We start from the raw sequence: 20,194 nt of genomic DNA, 5'->3' as shown, positions 1-20,194 counted from the left end.
CCACCCAGCCACCTTTACAAGGAAATGGCTGTGCATCAAACTTCAGAAAGCCGGGATGAGAACAGGTGGGTCGGCGGACAGGTGTCAGATCTGTGCAGAGCACCAAAACAAAAACACAGACACAAGTTTTCTTTGACATGAGAAATACTTTCAGCAAAGTCACCCAACGCCACTGTTTCATCATGGATTGGTTGTTCACAATCGCATCTACATCTGGGCATCTCGGGCTGTGGGGCTCCATGTGATTGGTCAAATACACGGACATGCAGCATGTGAATGCATGACACATGTAAATGTACTAATTATTGCAGTTAAAGCAGCCTTTTGTGATGCGTTTATCGCGCATGATATCATGATGAAGGTCCATTTTAATAAACTGTGCAGCCCTACTTGATTTTCTTCTTTTCTGCACACAGTTGTCTGAAGATTCAGTTTTGCCCTCAGTCTTTGCTGTGTTTGAACTTTTTGAATGCAGCTATCATTGCACCGTCTAAATTATGGGCAATTAACTCTAAAAAGTGTACAGGGTTGCAGACTCTGTAAAAAATCTACACGGAAGCCTCCTTAAGTTCTCACCAGAGGCTTTAAGCGCCTGCTGATGGTGCAGTGACACAGTTCTAAGCCCCTGTGGACTCAGCAGAGAGTTTCTGAGTCGGTACATCAGGGTTTAGCCTGTGTGTGTGTTAACCATGTGAGGGACCAGCCACCTGTCCAGGGTGTAGCCTTGCCCTCTGCCCACTGCTCAGCATATGTTTAGATATTTTGGTTTCACCTCTCTGTGACCCGAAGTAGCGTTTAGTGAGAGAAGGAAATGATTGAGGTCAGTTCTGGGTTGGTAGTTGCTGTCCATGGTGCTGAAGTTCAGTATTTAGCCCTGTAGGTCTTTGTGTCTTTCTTTATCTCAAACTCAGGACTTGTGAAATGTGTTGGGTGGCAAAGTGACTCATTTCAAACTGGACTGGTATCTTTTGATGCAGAGTTTGTCTGGAGAGGGGATTGGCAATCGGTTGACAATGCATGTTTGTATGGTTTGTTCACAGTCTGGCCCAGTCACCAAAATAAACGTTGGCATTGTTTGTTTCTGTAAACCACGGATATGTCATCATGCAGCACAGGGGTGTCAACATAACCAGCTGGTCAAAGGGTCCAATCCGGCCCACTGGATGACTTTGCACACTTATTATTGAAGCACTGTGCAACTGAGATGTGCCAGGTTTCAGAACAGTGAGTGGTCGACTTCACGTAAAATGCTGCCTCAGAGACGTCCCCACCCTGACCAAAATACAGCTCTCTTTAAAAACAATGAAAACTTATTGTGGTTATATTTGAAGATTTTGAACATTGTGCAAAATATTGTGAATCGGCCGCTTTACTACAAAATAATCTGTGTAAGACTTATACCTTGAAACAGTACTGGATGAACCCTCCTGCCAAGGCGCTGCACATGAGCTAAAGTGGCTGATACGTTGACACTTCATGCTTCTTCATATTGTTAACAATGCCGTGGTGAACGCGCGGTTATGTTTAAGGACAAAAGCTTTTCGTGGCACTATGCTGGTAGGAAACGCAGCGACGTCTTGGTAGAGAACAACTGCACTATCCCCATTGACAGACCACTAAAAAAACACATCCGGGGGCTAAATAACTGCAGGAAATGATGTGGTGCTTTTTACTCTTGAAGGGCGGTGGGCTTGTGGGTAACCTCAGAGTGTGTGACGTGTGCTTCGTTGCATGTGTAGGGAAGCAGCTTTGTCTCGAGTGTGTCATGGTGCAGACGGCAGGCGGCAAAGAGTGATGATAGCCAGCAGAAATAAGTGTCTCGATCAACTCAGGGCTGTTTAACCTCAGGAGAAGGCCGTGATTATTGTTTGTGGTCCGAAAGAAGCTACCAAGTTTCTTTTTACCAGACAATGAGTTTTTAAGGAGATGTAGTTTACCTTGACATGTTTCGACTGTCACTTCAGTCTTCTTCAGAAGCCTCATCTGACGTGCGTCATGACGTGTCTTTATCAGCTGGTAGTATCCTGGAGGCGTGACCAGCCTGGCAAATCTGTCAGATTGCCCCCCGCCGCCCGGTGTTCTTTGGAGGAGAGAGTCCCAGGTGTGTGACAGCATGAAGCCCCTTCATCGTGGTTGATGGTGCCCCTGGCCCGCCTCCTGATCTCTATGGCCTCCTTGATCCGACGTTTGAACTTGTTGCTTTCCGATCCGATGACTTTTGCGTTGTCCCCGTCCATGACATGATTATTTCTTTTGCAGTGATCTGATACGGCTGATTTTAGGTTCACCTGCTCTGCTTTTTCTTTTTGTGATCTTGTGAGACGTCCTGTCGTGACTCTCTCCTCCAAAGAACACCGGGCGGCGGGGGGCGTGACCAGCCTGGCAAATCTGTCGGATTGCCAGGCTGGTCACACCTCTGGGATACTACCAGCTGATAAAGACACGTCATGACGCATGTCAGATGACGCTTCTGAAGAAGACTGAAATGACAGTCGAAACATGTCAAGGTAAACTACATCTCCTTAAAAACTCATTGTCTGGTAAAAAGAAACTTTCTACACTTAATCTATTTTGAGTAGATAAAATGAACCTAATTACACTAAGCTAGTTACCAGCTAATAATGAGCCGAGCTAAATGAATGCTAATCAGCCAGCGTGTTCCCAACTACAGTTTGGAGACGGTGAGCTGTCACTGAGAGGTGACGCGTGTATTAAAGTAATCCACACCAGAAGGTGATCCTAAACGTGACTTCATGACCCTAAAGGACCTAAAATGTTAACCTACAACAGTGCGTTCCAGAAGTATCCACCACAGTGAAATGTTCTCATTAAACTGGCTCCATGCACTCCAGGATGTGAAATGAAACACTGACTCGGAGGTTAAATTGCTGACACTCAGCTTTGAGAGAGTTTGGGGGTGTTCACATTGATTATGGCTGAACAATGTTGGGCTCGCAACCCCTTTTACCCACCAGGGTGTGTATTAGAAGTGTTGCACTTTCTACACATTTCATCCAACGTGGATGTAAACACCTTCTGATTAAAGCTGCGAGTCAGCACTTCCTTATCATTGCTTTGTTTCCAACCTAAAACAAAACTGTCTAAATACTTACAAACTGCACCGCACTGTGTATCTTTATGGGAGCTTTTCACCCCGCAGACAAGTCTGTATTTCAGGGTGAAATATCTCACGTACAGCTAAACAGGCTCTGCACAATGTGGCGCTCCATCAAACTTATTGCTTGCTATTTTTTTTGTAGTTGCAAACTTTAGCCCTGAGATATCGACCCGTGCTGGATGTCTCTGTGCCTTCTGCTCAATATATGCTGAGACACACTCCTGCTCCGGCTCCTGTACACACTGAGCGACACTGGAGTATTCATTGGCTACGTAGGATGGATGGATGGATGGATGGATGATGGGACGAATTTGTGTGTTGAAGGAGAGAGCATTTCTTGGTTTCATGTCACTTCAAGCGACATCGGTCACCTTATGATCACCAAGCGACAGGGGAGCCAAGAAATAAGTCATGATCTGGTGGGTTTCAGTGTGGGAAGCTTTCATCTTTTGGCTACACTTTCGACAGCCTCACACACACACACACACACACACACACACACACACACACACACACAGACCTGCTACACATACACATGCAGGCCCACAAGACACAGACTCTGAAGAAAAAAAAACTAGGGCATCAAAAGTCCCGAAGGCTTTGAGCTACAATTTTTTTGCATAATCAGGAAAGAAAGTGGGAGCGGGAGAGGGGAAGAGAGGAGAGAATGCTGTAATTAAATTAGTGCATAAAGAAAACGAGGAGGAGAACATGTGAAAACACGAATATCAGCTCTGTCAGAACAGAAGCAGACTGGAAGCACCAGACTGAGAACAGACCTGATTAAAGTCGATTATAGAGACGGCTTTTTATTCCTGTTTTCTTCTGAGGAGCATTAAAACACAGCAGCACACAGGCAGCCTACAGTTCAGCTGGTGTCATCTGGGAGGGGGTCCCTTTGAGAGAGGAGGAGGAGGAGGAGGAGGGTGAGGAAGAGAGGGAGGGAGGGGAGCAGAGAGAGAGAGAGAGAGGTGCACGCAGACAGAAGTTGTGCCTCCTCTTCCTCCTCTGCTCTTCCATGAGGAGAGAATCCATCCAGTCTGGAACCGGTGTGGGGGAAAATGCTTTTTCTTCAGGCTATATTGAAAAGAAGGCTGCTGCTGCAGAAAGGTAAAATAAACACACACACACACACACACACACACACACACACACACACACACACACACACACAGCATTTGTTCCTCTTCATCACTCTTCTCATCACTTCACTGTTTTTGCGCTTATTGCTGCAACTTGCAGTTCCCAAACGGCTGCAGGCTACTTTCCCTCCTCCTGCACGTCTGTTGCCATCGATCATCGTGTGATTGATTTCTCTTGTACTTGATGCTTTTTTTTGTTGCGGGCGGGAATATTCCCATCAGCCGCGTGTTTGACTTCACACTGACGGACAGCGGCGGGTGTGTGTGTGTCAGTCATCAGACAGGAGGAGCGGTGTTTGGAGAGAGCGGTCTTTTACCTTTGTGGGTACCGGTTAGGTTAAAGTCATCACCTCCACCTCCTCTTCCTCCTCTTCCTCCTCCGCCCCCAGAATATGCAAAAAAGTCCTGTTTAGCGTTTTTAAGCTGCTGATGAATTATAATAAGTTATGCATGCTTTCTTTACTGTGATTCCACTGTTAAATTATGGGTTTAATGACGTTTATGCGCATGTTTGTGCGCTTTTATCCTCTTAAATAGTAATTTAAATGTTTGTCTTGTTTTCATTTTTCACACAAATCATTTCTCATATATGAATTTGACGAGTGCTTTTCAATAATATGCTATAAAGTGGCATTTCTGTGCTAAATGCTGTTGTTTAAGCAGGTTAAAAAATGTTTTTTGCAATGCCTTTGGCAGCGCTTTGTGATTAATTGCGCTGACATTATGGGATTAATTGAATTGATGGCGCGCCATATTGGACTTTTGTTCTCAGAAGTCACTCAGTTATTAAATAGTGGCCTGCTCATGTGTTATATATGGCATGTATGGTGTTTTAATTGGAGTTTAAAATGCGTCTTTTGTTTTATCTTCATGATATTAAGTCATGTTGTTTCCCAGAGGAATGTGGTGTTGCTGTGAGAGCTCAACCATCAATTTAAAGTGGCCTCTCAGGAGTTTTATTCTCTTCCTTCCTTTATAATCTTGCGTTTCTCTGACGATAGCTGTGCTGATTGCACCGTGTGCATGTGGCGCTCCTCCAGCCGCCTCTGCCTGTGTTTGTAGCAGAGATGTGCAGTTTTCCCCCCTCTCCCTCCTCTGCTGATTTATTTATGAATTTGGGGATCTAATACTTTGAAGTGAGGCCTAGAGACGCAGTGGAAAAGTCGGCAAATGGGGACAAAACGCCGCCTATCGCCTGTCAGGGCGCACTGCAGCCCGCCATGGGATTATATTAACACTGTGAGCACCCGCAGGAAGTGAGAGTTCAAGCAGGGAATAAATCACTGTCATGTTTACTGCGTCTGTTTTGGCGTTAATAATGCGCAGATGTGTGTCACAGGTTGGTATGTTTCAAAAGATGGATGTCTCTCTGTGACATATAGAAGCCAGATTATCCAGAGAGACTTGTGACAGCTGAGAAGAACAGAAGTGACATTTCACTGCAGTGGGTTTGATCTGTCTGTGCTAAAAACTGTGACTTCCACAATCACTGAATCTGCAACTTCATCACCACAAAAAAATGGAAGACCAGAGATAAAGATTTCAGAGCTGCACCACTGGTGTTCACACATTAAAGCTGAAGTTGGAATCTTTTATAAGAAATAACTTCTTTGCAAAATCTGTCACTTTATCCAGACAGTAGTCCATGAGACAGATAATGTGTGTGTTTCTAATGACATGTGCTAGAACGTCAATCCCTTCACTAAGTCCCTGGGCGCAGACTGGCCAATCATAACGTAGCATTGGGCCAGCTCAGACCAGGGTCCGACACCAACACAGCTGTGCTCCATTGACTCTAATGCAGCCGTTTCAGATTTCCTTCATTTTCAGGCTGGTTTTGTGGATGTGGAGCTAAATGTTGTGCCTGGGGCACGTCGTGTATTAATGATACTCGTTACCTGGAGAGGTTGGAAAAAGATATACGTTTCTTCCCTGTTCCAAACCCAAACCCTGAAAAGTGTAGGGTTAGCTAGCTAGCTACTGAAGATATAGCCTACTGAATGTATACACATGCTGCTTTTGCTTTGTAATGATTATAAGCATTACAGTGTGTGCAGATGGACGTTGTTTGGCTTCCTGGTTGGCAGCACAGGGCTGAAGCCAAACACGTTCATGTGCACACACTGTGATGCCACACAGCTGGTTCAATATCAGCAGAGTTTCCCTTTATATTCATTGTCTTGTGTGGCGATCAGCAGTGATGTGGTGGTTCACTTTTACACTGTGATCTGTAGCCTATAGTTCGGCTTTAGCTTCTAACTATCTTTGTCTTTTTAACCTGTTGTTGCTGCTGAGTCAGTTTGACATCCTGGATATATCCTTCAAACACAGACTGTAGACCCCTCTGTCTACTTCTCTCTGGAATCACTCTTTCATTTTTACAAAAATGGCAGAATGAAATAATAACCGAAAGAATAAGACTGCGGATACAAGCGGCCAAAATGAGTTTCCTCCAAGGGGTGGCTGGGCTCAGCCTCAGAGACAGAGTAAGATAGGGAGATAGGGTCAGACATCTGGAGGGAGCTCAGAGTAGAGCCGCTGCTCCTCCGCGTCGAAAGGGGTCGGTTGAGGTGGTTCGGGCATCTGAACAGGATCTACCTGTTAGAGGTGTTCCAGGCACGTCCCATTGTTCACCAGTCCAAGTCACCAGACTATCACAGGGCTGACACATAGAGACAGACAACCATTCACACTCACATTCACACTTACGGACAATTTAGAGTCACCAGTTAACCTGCGTGTCCTAAGTCCTGTTGAGATCAACGCTCTCTTTCAGTGGAGACCTGCCAAGACAGCAGCATACAAAAAGTTACAGTCAAACAACAACACAATAAGAAATCCTCAGACAGGCAGAGACCAATTCATGTTTCAAATATTTTTGAAGGTTATTCCAAGTGAGAGGAGCAGAGCACATAAAAGCTTTCTGTCCCAGCTCCGTCCGAGCACGAGGAACAGACAACAAAACTAAGTCTTCAGACTGTCGCTACAGTCAGATGTTCAATCAAAGCACAAATGTATGAAGGGAGTGTGACTTTATGAATGAACAAATACCAGCGACTGAGCCTACGAAAGGTCAAAGATGGCCGACCAGCCCTGGAATAAAGTGTACAGTGATGAGTGAGGGCTTTACAAGGATAAATGGAGATGGCCTTCAGAGATATCCCGGTCTTGGTCTTTTCATCAAGACTCATCACTAGACACTATCGGTTACACCCGCGAATGCCATTAAAAGCACGATGAGGAGGAGGAAGAGGAACATGATTTTTTCTCTGAGACTGTTTCGTGTACGACTGTCGAGATAAAGTGACAGTTTTAGCAAATATGACATATTTTTGTAAAAGTTAACAACTGTAGCTTTAACGTCTGAGAGTTTCACACGTACATGTATATAGAATGTGCGTGATGGTGAGGACTCGCCTTTGTGACATTTAGATTGACAGAGGACAGGAAGCTTCACTAAAGATCAGTGACATTATGATGAAAAGGTCAAAGTTCAGGGCCGTGACTGCCTGAGGAGAATTCATCTCCAGATTCCAGATTATTAAAGAAAACGTGGGTTTGGAAGGCAAAATGATTATGATTATGATTTATCATAACCAGAAACTGTGAAAACAGAAATTATCATCATCAACAGAGTGATTAGTGGATTAATAAAGTATATCTTCTTCTTCTTCATTTAAAATTTGGACAGATTTGCACGAACTAATCAGCATACGCGACAAAAGTGAAAAATTAAGGATCCTTTCAACTCCAGGATGTCGTCTTCTTTTTTTAAAGTTATAACTTTCAAATTTCCGACAGTCTTTAGACACATCATGTGCAATTAACTCTTCCATCAGGAAAAAAAGAAGCTCAAAAAAAGATAGAGAGAACAGAGAAGAGATAATTCATCAAAATCACTTAAAATGTCATTTAAAATTTGGCCAAAAATAAACTGTTTGCGCGAACCAACCAGCAGGATTTTTTAAACCCCAGGACTTTGTCTCCAACTTTTAACTTTTAGACATTAAAGAGTTTTAAAAACCTAATAACTAATTTATGGTGGAGGGAGGGTCATGTTCCTGCCAGTCACTCAGGGAGACTTAAGGAAAAATATCTTCTACCTCCTCTGAAAAATAAAGAACAGTCCCTTAAAGTGAGTCATGTTCAAACACAGTCACTTGTGCTGCCAGACGTTTTATCATTGTTTTAAAATCAACACAGGATTTTTCTGTTTTTAAAACAGATCGGGCAAATTTGGATTTTTTTGGTTCCCAGTTTGGTTCCTTACTTATTTTCCTACATTATTAAAAATGAAACATGAAATGAGATTGAGAAAAAAAAGTTGAAATAGTACAGAATATATGTTTTTTTAAGGATGAAATTGACATTAAAACTTTACTATAATTCTGTAATAATAATAATAATAATAATAATAATGAACTTTATTTATAAAGAATCTGTCAGAACACAGGTATGAAGTGCTCTACAAAACCAAATAAAAGACAAAGCAAATAAAGCATGAAAAAAGCAATAAAAACAGAATATACATAACAGAGTAAAACACACAGTTAAAATCACAGAGAGTCAGTTTTAAGTAGGTTTTCAGTAGTGACTTAAAAGATGAGAGTGAGTTTGCAGCCCTGATCTCCTCTGGCAGGTCACCCCAAAGTCGCAGAGCTCTGACTGCAAAGGCTTTGTCACCTCTGTGAATTAATCTCGACCTGGGAACAACAAGAAATGATGTATCTATCACTGTTTCCCCCCATGACACTGTAGAATGCTCTATATATTAAAAAGGTATTAAAAATCTACAGCTCGTTACTGCACTTGCTTGTGGTGAAAAAAAAATATTGTAATAAATAAATAAATAAATAAGGAAAGAAATCTTGACCATCGGCTGTTTACAGGACTTTTAAACAAACATATGCGCTGTGATGTCGTAGATGAGACACCCCACAGTGAGGTCAGAGATCAGGATCAGGATCAGAAGGTCAGCTGTTCAGTGTCTCGTTAAGTTCTTCCCCTGCCAACAGCAAGAACTTGAACCCTTTTTCACTCCGTGTCACCACGCTGCTCCGAGTAAGAAATGTTCCTTTGTTCAGTCTCAAAAAACAGCGAGTCCCTCTAGTCATTCTGCAAAAGCTGGTATCGGTCCATGCTGCCGCTCTGCCGTGTAGTGCTGCAGGGGCTACAGGTTGCCTGCCTGTGATTTTTTTTTTTTTTTTCCACCAAGTCAAAGTCTCTCTGAAGCTTAATAATTCCAGGACCTGCAGGTTTGCCTGTGAAGTCACATCAAACCTATTACACACCCAACCTCAGGGAATGACTAAGCAATGGTGGCTTTGAAACCGGCGTTTCTTCTCTGCAGGCAGCTGATGGTTGTTCTGCAGATTAGCCGGCCGTCCACTGGGAGCCCTGTCAGTGCAGCGCCGCGTGCTCTGCCTCTGTTCTCACAGGGTATCTGCAAGTCGAGTCTAATGTGGCGTTTTGATCTATAATTTCATATACGTACAGATGAGTATCGCTATCATCATCGTCCCGAGTTTCAGCAGAGTTTTATTGTGTAGGGTTTCCCCCTGGGAGCGGCTCTGTGGAGGTGAGATGATCCTTCACACACTTTCAACTCTGCAGTGTGAAACAGATTACGCTTCAGAAAAGTGTATACTTTTTTCTGACAGGATTTTCCAATCTGTCAGAAACAATTAAGGAGGGAACAAGCTTGAAGGTGAAGCTTGACTTTTTGTGGAGATCTCAACCTTTTCAAATCCAAATCTGCAGTCAGAGTTGTTGTAAGTGACATTTAGGAGATGGCAAGTTTTTGATGCAGAAGCGATAACGTATTCATTCATGGATGTGCTTTTAAAATGTGAGTTATGAAACATTTTACACTGCCTGAATTTTGTTTGAGTTTAGTATCAAGAAGGCACAAATGACTGACTTCAGTGGAGGAATCATACAAGGCCCTGCATTACGATTTTATCGTGATGTTGTCATGATACATTATTTTTGTGATTTTAAACAATTTACAATATGCTGAGTGTTGCGATAATAACAGAGACCTCTTCCGATAATTCAGCTCCTGGTGAAAACCACCTGAACAATGACCACTGAAGGATCTCTAACTGGGCAACACATCCTCACTCCGACCTCGTCACATATTAACCTTTTGGTCATGGACTTTCCACGTCCAGACACAACCTGCAAGGTACCCTGGGTGCATTGGTTGTTAACGTTCTGGGACACTGCGTGAAGTTTTCCTCTTTCAAGATACACTTCCATTTTCACAGGAAATTTAACATTTACATATAGTGTCGTTCAAAATAAAGGCCTTGCGTCGATACAACACGCAAACACCGCTCCCCTGGATGAAAGTAGGTGTTGTTGGACCCATCCACCACACCTCCAGTCGGACTTTCGCCACCTTAGCCTCCGTCCTTGTCCTGCCACGTTTCCCCTTGATGCTGCCGTGCACCATTAAGCTATAATGGCAACCAGCCGTGCATCATGCTGACGTTAAAGGACACCTTTTTTTTGTTGGTTTCTGACTCCACAAGTCACTGCCCAAGCGCCGGAGTGAGACAGCGCTCAACTGTGAGAAGTTTCAGCTAGTTGCGCTCTGTAATCTTCACCACTACATGTCACTAAATCGCCCTGTATCTTACACATTACTCATTCCTGAAATGTGAGCAGAATGAATTTTTGTGTAAACTGTTCACAGAAGGAACTTAACGTGTATTTCGGCATTCATCAGTATGTTAGTAGCTCCGATCTTTTTGTAGGTGATTACGAAATGACGAGCGCAATGCTGCATATCTTGGCTTGTTACCACTACTTTAGTATGAGTTGAAAAATGTAAAACACTTGGTAGAAATGTGTTTTGCATCACACGTGCATCCTCATGCACTGCCTGAACAAATAGGGACCTACTCAGAAAGAGCTCCATAGCCCTTTGTTATTATTAGAAAATACAATTTTAATTCATATTAAGTTCTGTTACGTTCACAATACTCAGATACTTTTGAAACATTAAAGTTAAACATGACAAAATATTAGAAATAAAACATATTCAGCTACATTTGTCGGCATTTTTTATATTTAAGCTCCAGATTAAGTTTCTTAAAATGTGAATGGAATTAATACATTTGTTTTTACATGTCTGACATTTTGTTCCCACTTGATTCAATCAGGAGAGAACTCCACAAATGTATCGTCTGTTTGAGTGGCGAGACTGTGAGACCCACATTACTGACCAAACACTATGCTATCAGCGATGGCTGTCAGAATGTACAGCAATTTAACACTTAATATAACACCTACATCATCGTACCCTCTGAGTTTGCTGTTGACTGCTCCACTGGAGGCATGTTGCTATCTCCCCTGGCAGTTTGTGTGCCTTTTTGTTTTTGCATCAAGTTTCATATCGACCCTTTTTTTGTTTAACTTCTTGGATGGTTCTTACAACAGAGGAAACAGAGTTAACAGCACCTGTTGCCTTCCTCTAGGCTATTAATTTACCTGTCCCTGTCACACCACTACTAACAGAGGAAAATAAAATATGTTCTCTCAACTCCACTTCACCCAAAATAACTTCAATCTCAGCATCAGACAAGTTTGTCTTTTACTCTCTCGCTCTTTCTTTGTTTGTAGCATCTTCACAGCTGGACAGGATGCACCTGTCCATGGTAATTATCACCTCCATATATGGTGGTCACTGGCTATTCATGCTAATTGCTGACTAGCGGGAGCGCGCTGTCGATTTACAATTGATTGGCATTCATGAACATACACACGTGCCTATGATCAAATGCTTCCTGTGGTGTTCATGAATCCAGTGTAGGTTTTTAGTACTGAGATTTTTTATGTGCAGATCTACTCACAGATTTGTTAACATTTCATGAATGAGATCCACTGACTTTTGGTTTCCCATGGGACGCAAACCACGATCATTGCTCTTTGTTCTACATCAGTTGCTCCTGGTGTCAAGTATTTCTGCAGATTGGTTTACATCGGAGTTACTTAGATACTAAGGGTGCCTTTCACGTCCATATCACACGCCGATGGGCAAAGTATTTGACACCCTGGGAATGGCATTCATGTATTGATACGAAATATCTTGATATTACGCTGTGTCGATTTCTCCCCCTCCCCTACTGTACAGTAGGATATAGAAATAACAGTGTGGTTGAGATGTCGACTCAGCTGCAAAAATGGATCGATTGACGAGCGACTCAAGTGTCCAGCCGACTAAAACTAAGTGGAAGTTGAGCTGAGGAGACTAATATGACTCTAAATTATGCTCCGCAGTTTTTTTTTTGGTACATAAACCCTCCTGAAGAGTTTGAAGCTTCTCCTTCACATCTTTCAGTGACACTACGGCGTCTTACCATCAATCTGCGTTTCTTCTCCTTCCTCAAAGGAATGACTTTCCCATTCTCTCCTTACACTTTCTCTGTTAACATTTTCTCATGTGGGAAAGAACTGTCGATTGATTAACCCAGTGATGCTTCATATTCCGATTTAAATCATAACCTCTGATCCAAACCTTGTGACAACACTTTGGCTAAATCTGTTGCTGACTTTCTTGTGCTCTCTTTTTTCTCATTATTTCCTCGTCTACCTCTCTGCATTTTTCTCTCCCTCTGTTGCCACTCTTCCCTGGGTTCCTCCTCTTCTCTTCCTGTCTACCCCTTTTCCTTTCCTCCCTCTCTCCCTCTCTCCGTCGCTCCTCTCAGCAATGCAGATGTGCTTTCTTTGATTTTGTCACCAGAGATTAATTAGCACTTTATTAGGAGTCCTATTTATACCTCCAGCCGAGAGAGTGAAAAAAGATAGAGAGATGAGGAGGGGAAGTGGGAGTGCGAGACTGATAGACTGAGGCAGAAACGGAGACGGGAAAAGACGAATGTGGTGAGATAGAGGGAACGATGGGAAAAGAGAAAGAAGCAGGACAAAAATGTAAGAGAGAGTTAGAGAAGAGGAAATATATAAGAAACATGGGGTATAAAAATAGAGGCAGGGAGGGGAGAAGGCAAGCGCAGAAATGGTAATAGTCAACAGAGATCAGGGAGAGAAAACAGACCAAAGTATACAGAGAAAAAGGGGCAACAGGAAAAAGAAAGATAGACAGGATGAGGAGACGGAAGACGGCAGGAACAACAAGTCCTCCAAACTAAATGACAAAACACATCATTAGTCACACAAAGGACTCAGCGTGTTAACCTCCGTCTGGGGTGTCCCCATCTTAAAACAAGCACTTCTTACAATAGAGAAAGTGTTGCCAGGCAGGCAGCAAAGTATGTGTCCTCATAAAACATAATTGGGAACATGTTTTGAAGGGTGGGAACAAGAGGTGGTTGTAAGATAAATGGAAAAGTATTAGAACAAACGTCCAGTGCTGTCCTTTGGCATTGTCAACCTGTTCTCATCCCAGCTCCTCACATATCACCGCTTTAGTGCTGTTCACGTCTACATGTGACATGCTAGGTATCCACCTGTGTTTGTTGTTGATGGTCCACAAAGGTGTGTCAATTTACGCCTGTTAAATGTACTCTGTCTTTTTAAAATACACCTCCGTCTCCACAGAACGCACAGCTTCTGCTTGTTAGATGCATACAGTCTTTTTCAAAATAAAAGCACAGCATCAGTAAACACCTCCTATTTATGTCTATTTCCCTGTGCAACCAAAGCACGTGGTTAGGTTTAGAAAAAACATCACGGTTCAACGCATTCTCGCTCCGACCTCGTCACATATCGACATTTAGTCATGGACTTTCCATGTCCAGATATGACGTGCAAGGTACCCTGGGTGCATTGGTTGTTGATGTTCTGAGACTGGGTCAAGCTCGGGAATTGCCCATTGGTCCGACATCCCATTGTTCTGACCATATTAAACCCATTGTTCCGAAGTCCCGTTGTTCCGAAATCATCATGATGCCCTGTGGTTAAGGTCTGGTTAGGTTTAGGCACAAAAACCACTTGGTTAGGGTCAGGAAAAGATCATGGTGTGGGTTAAAATGAAAAAGAAAGTGGCAAACACATAAGCCGTGAGCCTGCTCCGCCTCAAGCCTTTCCCAGCTGACCCAGAGCCGGTCGTGGCGCACCGTCAAGGCAGAAATACGCCCGCCGTGAGCCGACCCCAGAGTTAATAACAGGAGGTTATGGTGTTTTATTCTCTCCTCTCTATGACACTTGTATCTCGACCAGCAGCCTACTTTTGTTGTGTTTGCTGATCCTCTATGGTACACAAATACAGTATAGCCTAGTATAATCACATATTGGAACAACGGGATGTCGGACCAATGGGCTGTCGGACCAATGACATGGACCTGTCAAGCTCTGCCTGTTACATGCATTGTCTTTCTTCAAAGTACTTTTCTGTTTTCGCAGGAAATGTATCTTTTGCATACAGTCTCTTTCAAAATAAACACACTACATCATTAAAACACTGTGAATTAAAGTCTGTTTCCATCAACACAGGTGGTTGGAGAAAGAGTTTGGGCAAAAACAACAGGGTTTGGCTTTATAATCTCACAGGAAGTGAATACTGGCCTCCAGGATGAAAGTCGGTGGTTGTTGGCCCCTCTGGCCTGTCTTTACTTTTATACTTGTCCCGTCACATTTCACCCTGACACCGCTGGGAGTTGTTTAACGGAGACCGGCCGTCTATCATGCTGACATGAAAAGACGGCTTTCTTTCGTTGGTGTCTGATTCCTGAAGTCACTGACCAAGCGCCAGATTTTGAGTGAGATTTTCAGAGTGAGACTGGGTTGCGTGGTTTGGCTCTCATATGGGAAATGAACACCAGACTCACAGTTCAAAGTCCAGGGTTTGCTGGACCCATGCACCACCCCGCCGGTCCACCCTCCAGAGACTCTTGATATTACGTCATTACCTGCAGCATTTCAAACTGATGGTGTCCATCATTGTATCATCTCGTCTGGCCATGTCATTAACTGACGCCGCTTGTGCGTGAATCCACAGGTGCCATCTGGCCAACCAGTGGCATATCATAACAATGAGAAAGGTTCCGTCTGGCCGCCTTAAATACCAGTGCCACCCAATGGTGCATCATGCCACTAGGAAAGGTGGCTTTTGGTATTGTTGTCCGATGCCAAAATCACTGACAAAGGGGTGGTATTTGACAACTTTGGAATGAGAACAGGCTTGCATTGTTTTTCTTTGCAAATCATGGATATGTTACATTTGAACGTTTTATATGCGTCATATCAACATTTCTGAAGTGACGTAGACTTTGTCATCTGGAGGTGAAGAAGATGGTGGGTGGAGTGTCACTGCGGCGAGACGCCTGCCAAACTGCAAAGATTGCAGGCTGTGGTTTGAGACCAACAAACAACAGAAAACTGATTGTATTTTAGTGACTCATCGCTGCGTCTTCCAGCACCAAATGTGATTGTTTTATAGACCTGTTGCTGTGACTCCACCAGGAATAGTGCCACAAAAAGCAATTGTCTTTTACAGAGACACCAAAAGCAGATATTTTACCACACATTCACCACAGCGTTGTTGAAACGTAAAGTTTCAATGTATTTGCTACAACTGAAACGTATCTGTGCTTTGTATGAATGTAAAATGCCAACATTTATTCTGGCGACTGGTTTGCGTTTTTCCTGTGAGGCCAGTCTTGTCAAGACAGAGTGAAGGAGGTCGGAGGAGGTGAGAAGAGATCAAGGACGGTGGGTGAAATATTGTGAGAGAGAGGACAAGAATGATGAAAAGAAAGAAGTGAGAGGTTAGAAAAGACATGTGAAAATTTAAGATGTAGGTGAAGAAAGGGAGGGTGAGTAATGGAGGACGGGAGACTTGATTAGCAGCTGAAGGAACGCTATGATGTCGAGGAAGAAGGGAAATGATGGAGTGAGAGATGAAGGAGAGTGAAAGGAAAGAAAAAGAGAAGGATGAAGAGAGATGAAGGGTGACGTCTGCTGGAGGGATGAAGGGAGATAGAGCGAGAGTGATGTTGGATGCAGTTTTAAAGGATATTCAGCTACGGAGCAAAAAAAAAAAAAGCTGAGCACACTAAGTCCCACAGTCTGTACGAACTATGGATTATTGGAACAGAAACGAGAAAATGAGCTAATTCCTGTCAGATTTCAACTCGCTGTGACTCTTAAAACTCGTTCTGTCTGCAAATCCCTCTAAAGCTTCAGGCTTTGAGACAAAACTGGCAAACATGTAAAAAAGAGGCTTTTATTATTAATTTGTTGTTGAATAAAACAGAAGTGCACCAGCACAATTCTTGACATCCAGGAGGCAGAGAGGGTGTGCTTCAAGTTATTTTCAGTGTTTCTCTAAACTACCTGAAAGCAAGTGTCATCCTCAGCAACACTTCACACCAGCATCAGACAGGATAACAATTAGCAACACCTCTTACACTTTCCGAGTGCTTAACATCTGCTATAGAGCATTTTCTGTCGATCAGAACAGCGGCGTTGTCTCTTTGTCTGTGAGCACGTAGAGAAGCATTTTCTCTTCAATTTTTAATTCCAACAATACACCCTTTGTTAAGTCTAGTTAGCCAGTAAATGCTCAAAAGTTGTTGTCAGACTCTGTTGCATAGCAACTGGAATGATGTAACCCTCTGTTGAGCACTTGCCTGCTGTTTGATTGCTCACAGCTGCAACCTGCTAGTCAGGGGACGTGGAGCTCCCATCCAGGTGTAGCAGGAAGACGATAGCCGTTATGAACCTGAAATGGAGCTGACAGTCTGCATGCTTCATTCAGGACGTGCTCAGTCAATCAGCGTTTATCTTTTTAATACTTTTATCATGTGAAGGTTAAAGGTGTTGTTTTTCAACCTGGACTCAATTTTCACGTGTTTCTGTGTCGAAGTGATGGAGACAACTGTTTTTTAAAACTGGTCCTCTGCTGAGTGAGACGGGTGCAGCAGGGAGCATCAAGAACATGAATGCATTAACCTTTTGAAACCCGAGCAAATTGGGTGGATTTCTTTAAAAAACATAAAAAGAAGACAGTGAGCAATGAAGGAAGAAATTACCCCCAAAAATTAGCAAGACAGTCGTAAGAAAAGAAAATTTAAAAAAAAAGAAGAAGTTAAGAATAAACAAATTACTTGGAAAGAGCACTTAAATGTTATAAAAATTCTGTAACATGATTTTAAATTGTAATATTAATAATCATAAATGTAGTTTTCCCCCTTTTTTTCTGTTTTCCCTATTTTTTTGGCAATTTGTGGGACATTTTTTACTAAGTTGCTCACTGACCTTTCCCCCATTTTTCTAAAATAAATCGCACCCATTTGCTCAGGATTCAAATGTTAAAATACTTGCAAAAGGCATCTGAAAGCTGCACAACAAAAGTGATGTCGCTGGTTAAAAGAACTGGATACAGCCTTAAATGCAGGGCTCCATTAATTCCTATGACAGTTGCTCAGTGGCACATAAAGCCAAAATAATTCAAGTTGCATGTATAACATTGCTTGGATGATCTGGGGACCCATAGGGCAGGTGCACTAGAGACTTATGGCAGCCAAGCACTATCATGTTATTTTTTGGGGAGGAAATTCTGGTTATTCATTTTTCACAGTCATTAAAGGAGAAGTCTGGTATTTTGCACTTTGAGCCCCATTTCTGAGTTGTTTATGATGAAATAGAGTGGTTAAGACCAAAATAGTAACTTGTGCCCATTTTCAAGAATTTGTCTTTCCCCTGCCTGGCTTAACACTGCTGTCTATGGCCATATGTGAACATGTCCTAAAACCACCCTAAACGTTTGTTTTCAAAGCCATGAAACTCACCGAGTGGTCAGTGGTGTTTGTTGATGTTCTGACATAAAAATCGTAACAAACTGTGGTTTCCATCTGCGTTTTCGCTATTGATCTCGATTGTGGAACTATTTTTTCAGCTGCCTCACACCCGTGTGTAAACTTCCGCTTGATCATTCGTTTGACCCTGAAGCGTTATACACTCCAGCCCACTTGATGGCGATAATGCTCCTTTACGTGGGTGTCGCCAACCGGTAGGAAACCATTGCAATGTAATGGGACACAGAAAGGAAGCAGAAGAAGAAGGTTGGCGTTGTGTTCAAAGGCATCGTACTGCGAAGGTTGTTTACAAGCGAGTAATCCATTGTGCAGTTGTTTAAACTTAATACAAAACTTTTTCGTTCATTCTCGTTCTTCCTCCGGGAGCGCACACAGCACTGTCGAGCCGGCACTTTTGATGAGCTAAAAGACTACAGTGACTACAACCTTGTTGTAAACAACCCCCTTTCTGTTTCCAGTGGCGGATCACTACCAACGGACAATGAGGCTTCTATAGAAAACCAATGCATTACACAAAATGTCAAATAAATCATCCTGGAAACCACAGTTTGCTACGATTTTTATGTCAGAACATCAACAAACACCACTGACCACTTGGTGAGTTTCATGGCTTTGAAAACGAACGTTTAGGGTAGTTTTAGGACAGGTTCACACATGGCCATAGGCAGCAGTGTTAAGCCAGGCAGGGGAAAGCCATATTCTCCGAAAAGGAGCAGTCATCACAATTTTGGTCTTAACCACTCTATTTCATCATAAACAACCCAGAAATGGGGCTCAAAGTGCAAAATACCGGACTTCTCTTTTAATGACCAGAACATAACAAAACACAACAAAAGACAATACAGAACCAGTGCCAGGACAAGAGATATTGCCATTTGAAACAAAAGACACACGTATACACATCCTCTCCCTCCCACATATTGATCGGTTTCATTTAATCATGGCAAAAATGAATATAATCTAATCGAAGCTTGCAGAGTAGAAGATTAAATACCAGGATTTGATCTCACCAATCAATTCTTCAACTAAATTTTCCTTCTATGCCATCGTCATATTGATAGATGACTTTTGATGGAGGAGCTCTCAGGCTCTTTAGACTTGCCCACTTCAAAATGCCATCCCATCTGTCAGGAACACGCTACAGCGGGACAGATAGTTTGAGGATTGTGGCAGAGTTGTTGAGGACTGACTTCAGGTTGCACCCCAGGAACAAACAACAGACGCTGCATTTATTTCTTATGTGTATCAGCCGGCTGTCTGTTCGGTGCTGCTGTCTCTACTCGGTGATACCTGGCAATGGACTACTGAGAGAATGAGCCAAAGGATGATGAGTATGGATAATAAAAGTGGAGACAGAAAGACAGGTGAGGAGAATAAAATGAACACAAAGATAAATCATGAAATATGAAAAGGTTAGAGGAGAAGAAGAAAAACAGCGAGGACATGAGAGAGACTGAGTAAAACTGAGGAGAGGGGGTAAAGGGAACAAAGGGCTGAAGCACCAGGAGGACGGGCAGAGAGGGGCAAGGACTGATGGAGAGGTTAGAGGAGTAAAAACAACCTTCGGGACATGAGAAGGAGCGAGATACAAAGAGCAAGCACGAGGGAGGAGAAACGAAATAAGACTGAAATGAAAGAGAGGGGGAAATGGAGGAAGTAATGACAGGTTGTGTTGCATGTTGGGGTAGAGAACGAAGACAGTGACAAGTGCCACTGTTGTTTGGAGCTATAAGACAGATAAGAGCTGACACTTTCAAGAAGCCCTTTCAGAAACCTTTTCAAAAAACATTGTTTGGCCTTTCTCAGCTTCCTTAGTCAGCTGCCAGTGACAACAATGAGCTCACAGAAGAAGAAGGAAAAAAAACAACAACAAATAAAAGCCAAAAGAGGAAGAGACTGAGAGAGAGAGGGACAAAGAAGGAAAAAAGAGACAGAGGCTTCACACTTTTGGTTTGCTGGCCTCATTATGTCAAGGCCGGGTTACACAGGAGCAAAAGGGGGAAGAAGAGAGACAAATGAGGAGTAATATTGAAAAAGAGGATGAAATAAGAAGAGAGACAGAAGGGATGAGAGGGCTCGAAGGACAGACCAAATGTACAAAATGATACCTGTATTATCTTCATGTTATGTGGGTGGAAAATACATACAAG

The 20,194-nt window shown here is 42.9% G+C and overlaps 1 protein-coding gene across 6 annotated transcripts in view; it reads left to right on the top strand.

Annotated features, from left to right (window-relative positions):
- LOC125901746 (glutamate receptor-interacting protein 2-like) overlaps positions 1–20,194 on the top strand; it is a 438,014-nt gene that overhangs the window by 288,014 nt on the left and 129,806 nt on the right. Inside the window, exon 1 of one of the 6 annotated variants that reach the window (XM_049598159.1) lies at positions 4,150–4,228. The exons of the other annotated variants lie outside the window; for them this stretch is intronic. Within the exon in view, the coding sequence (XP_049454116.1) occupies positions 4,180–4,228 (49 nt within the window). The 5' untranslated portion in view covers positions 4,150–4,179. Of the gene's footprint in view, positions 1–4,149; positions 4,229–20,194 lie in introns of those variants that run through there. 6 annotated transcript variants of the gene reach the window in all.

The sequence above is a fragment of the Epinephelus fuscoguttatus genome, linkage group LG1 (genome assembly GCF_011397635.1).
Source record: "Epinephelus fuscoguttatus linkage group LG1, E.fuscoguttatus.final_Chr_v1".
NCBI classification, from domain to species: Eukaryota; Metazoa; Chordata; class Actinopteri; order Perciformes; family Serranidae; genus Epinephelus; species Epinephelus fuscoguttatus.
The sequence above is the reverse complement of the archived record's forward strand: the minus strand, read 5'-3'. Positions and strand labels throughout refer to the sequence as shown.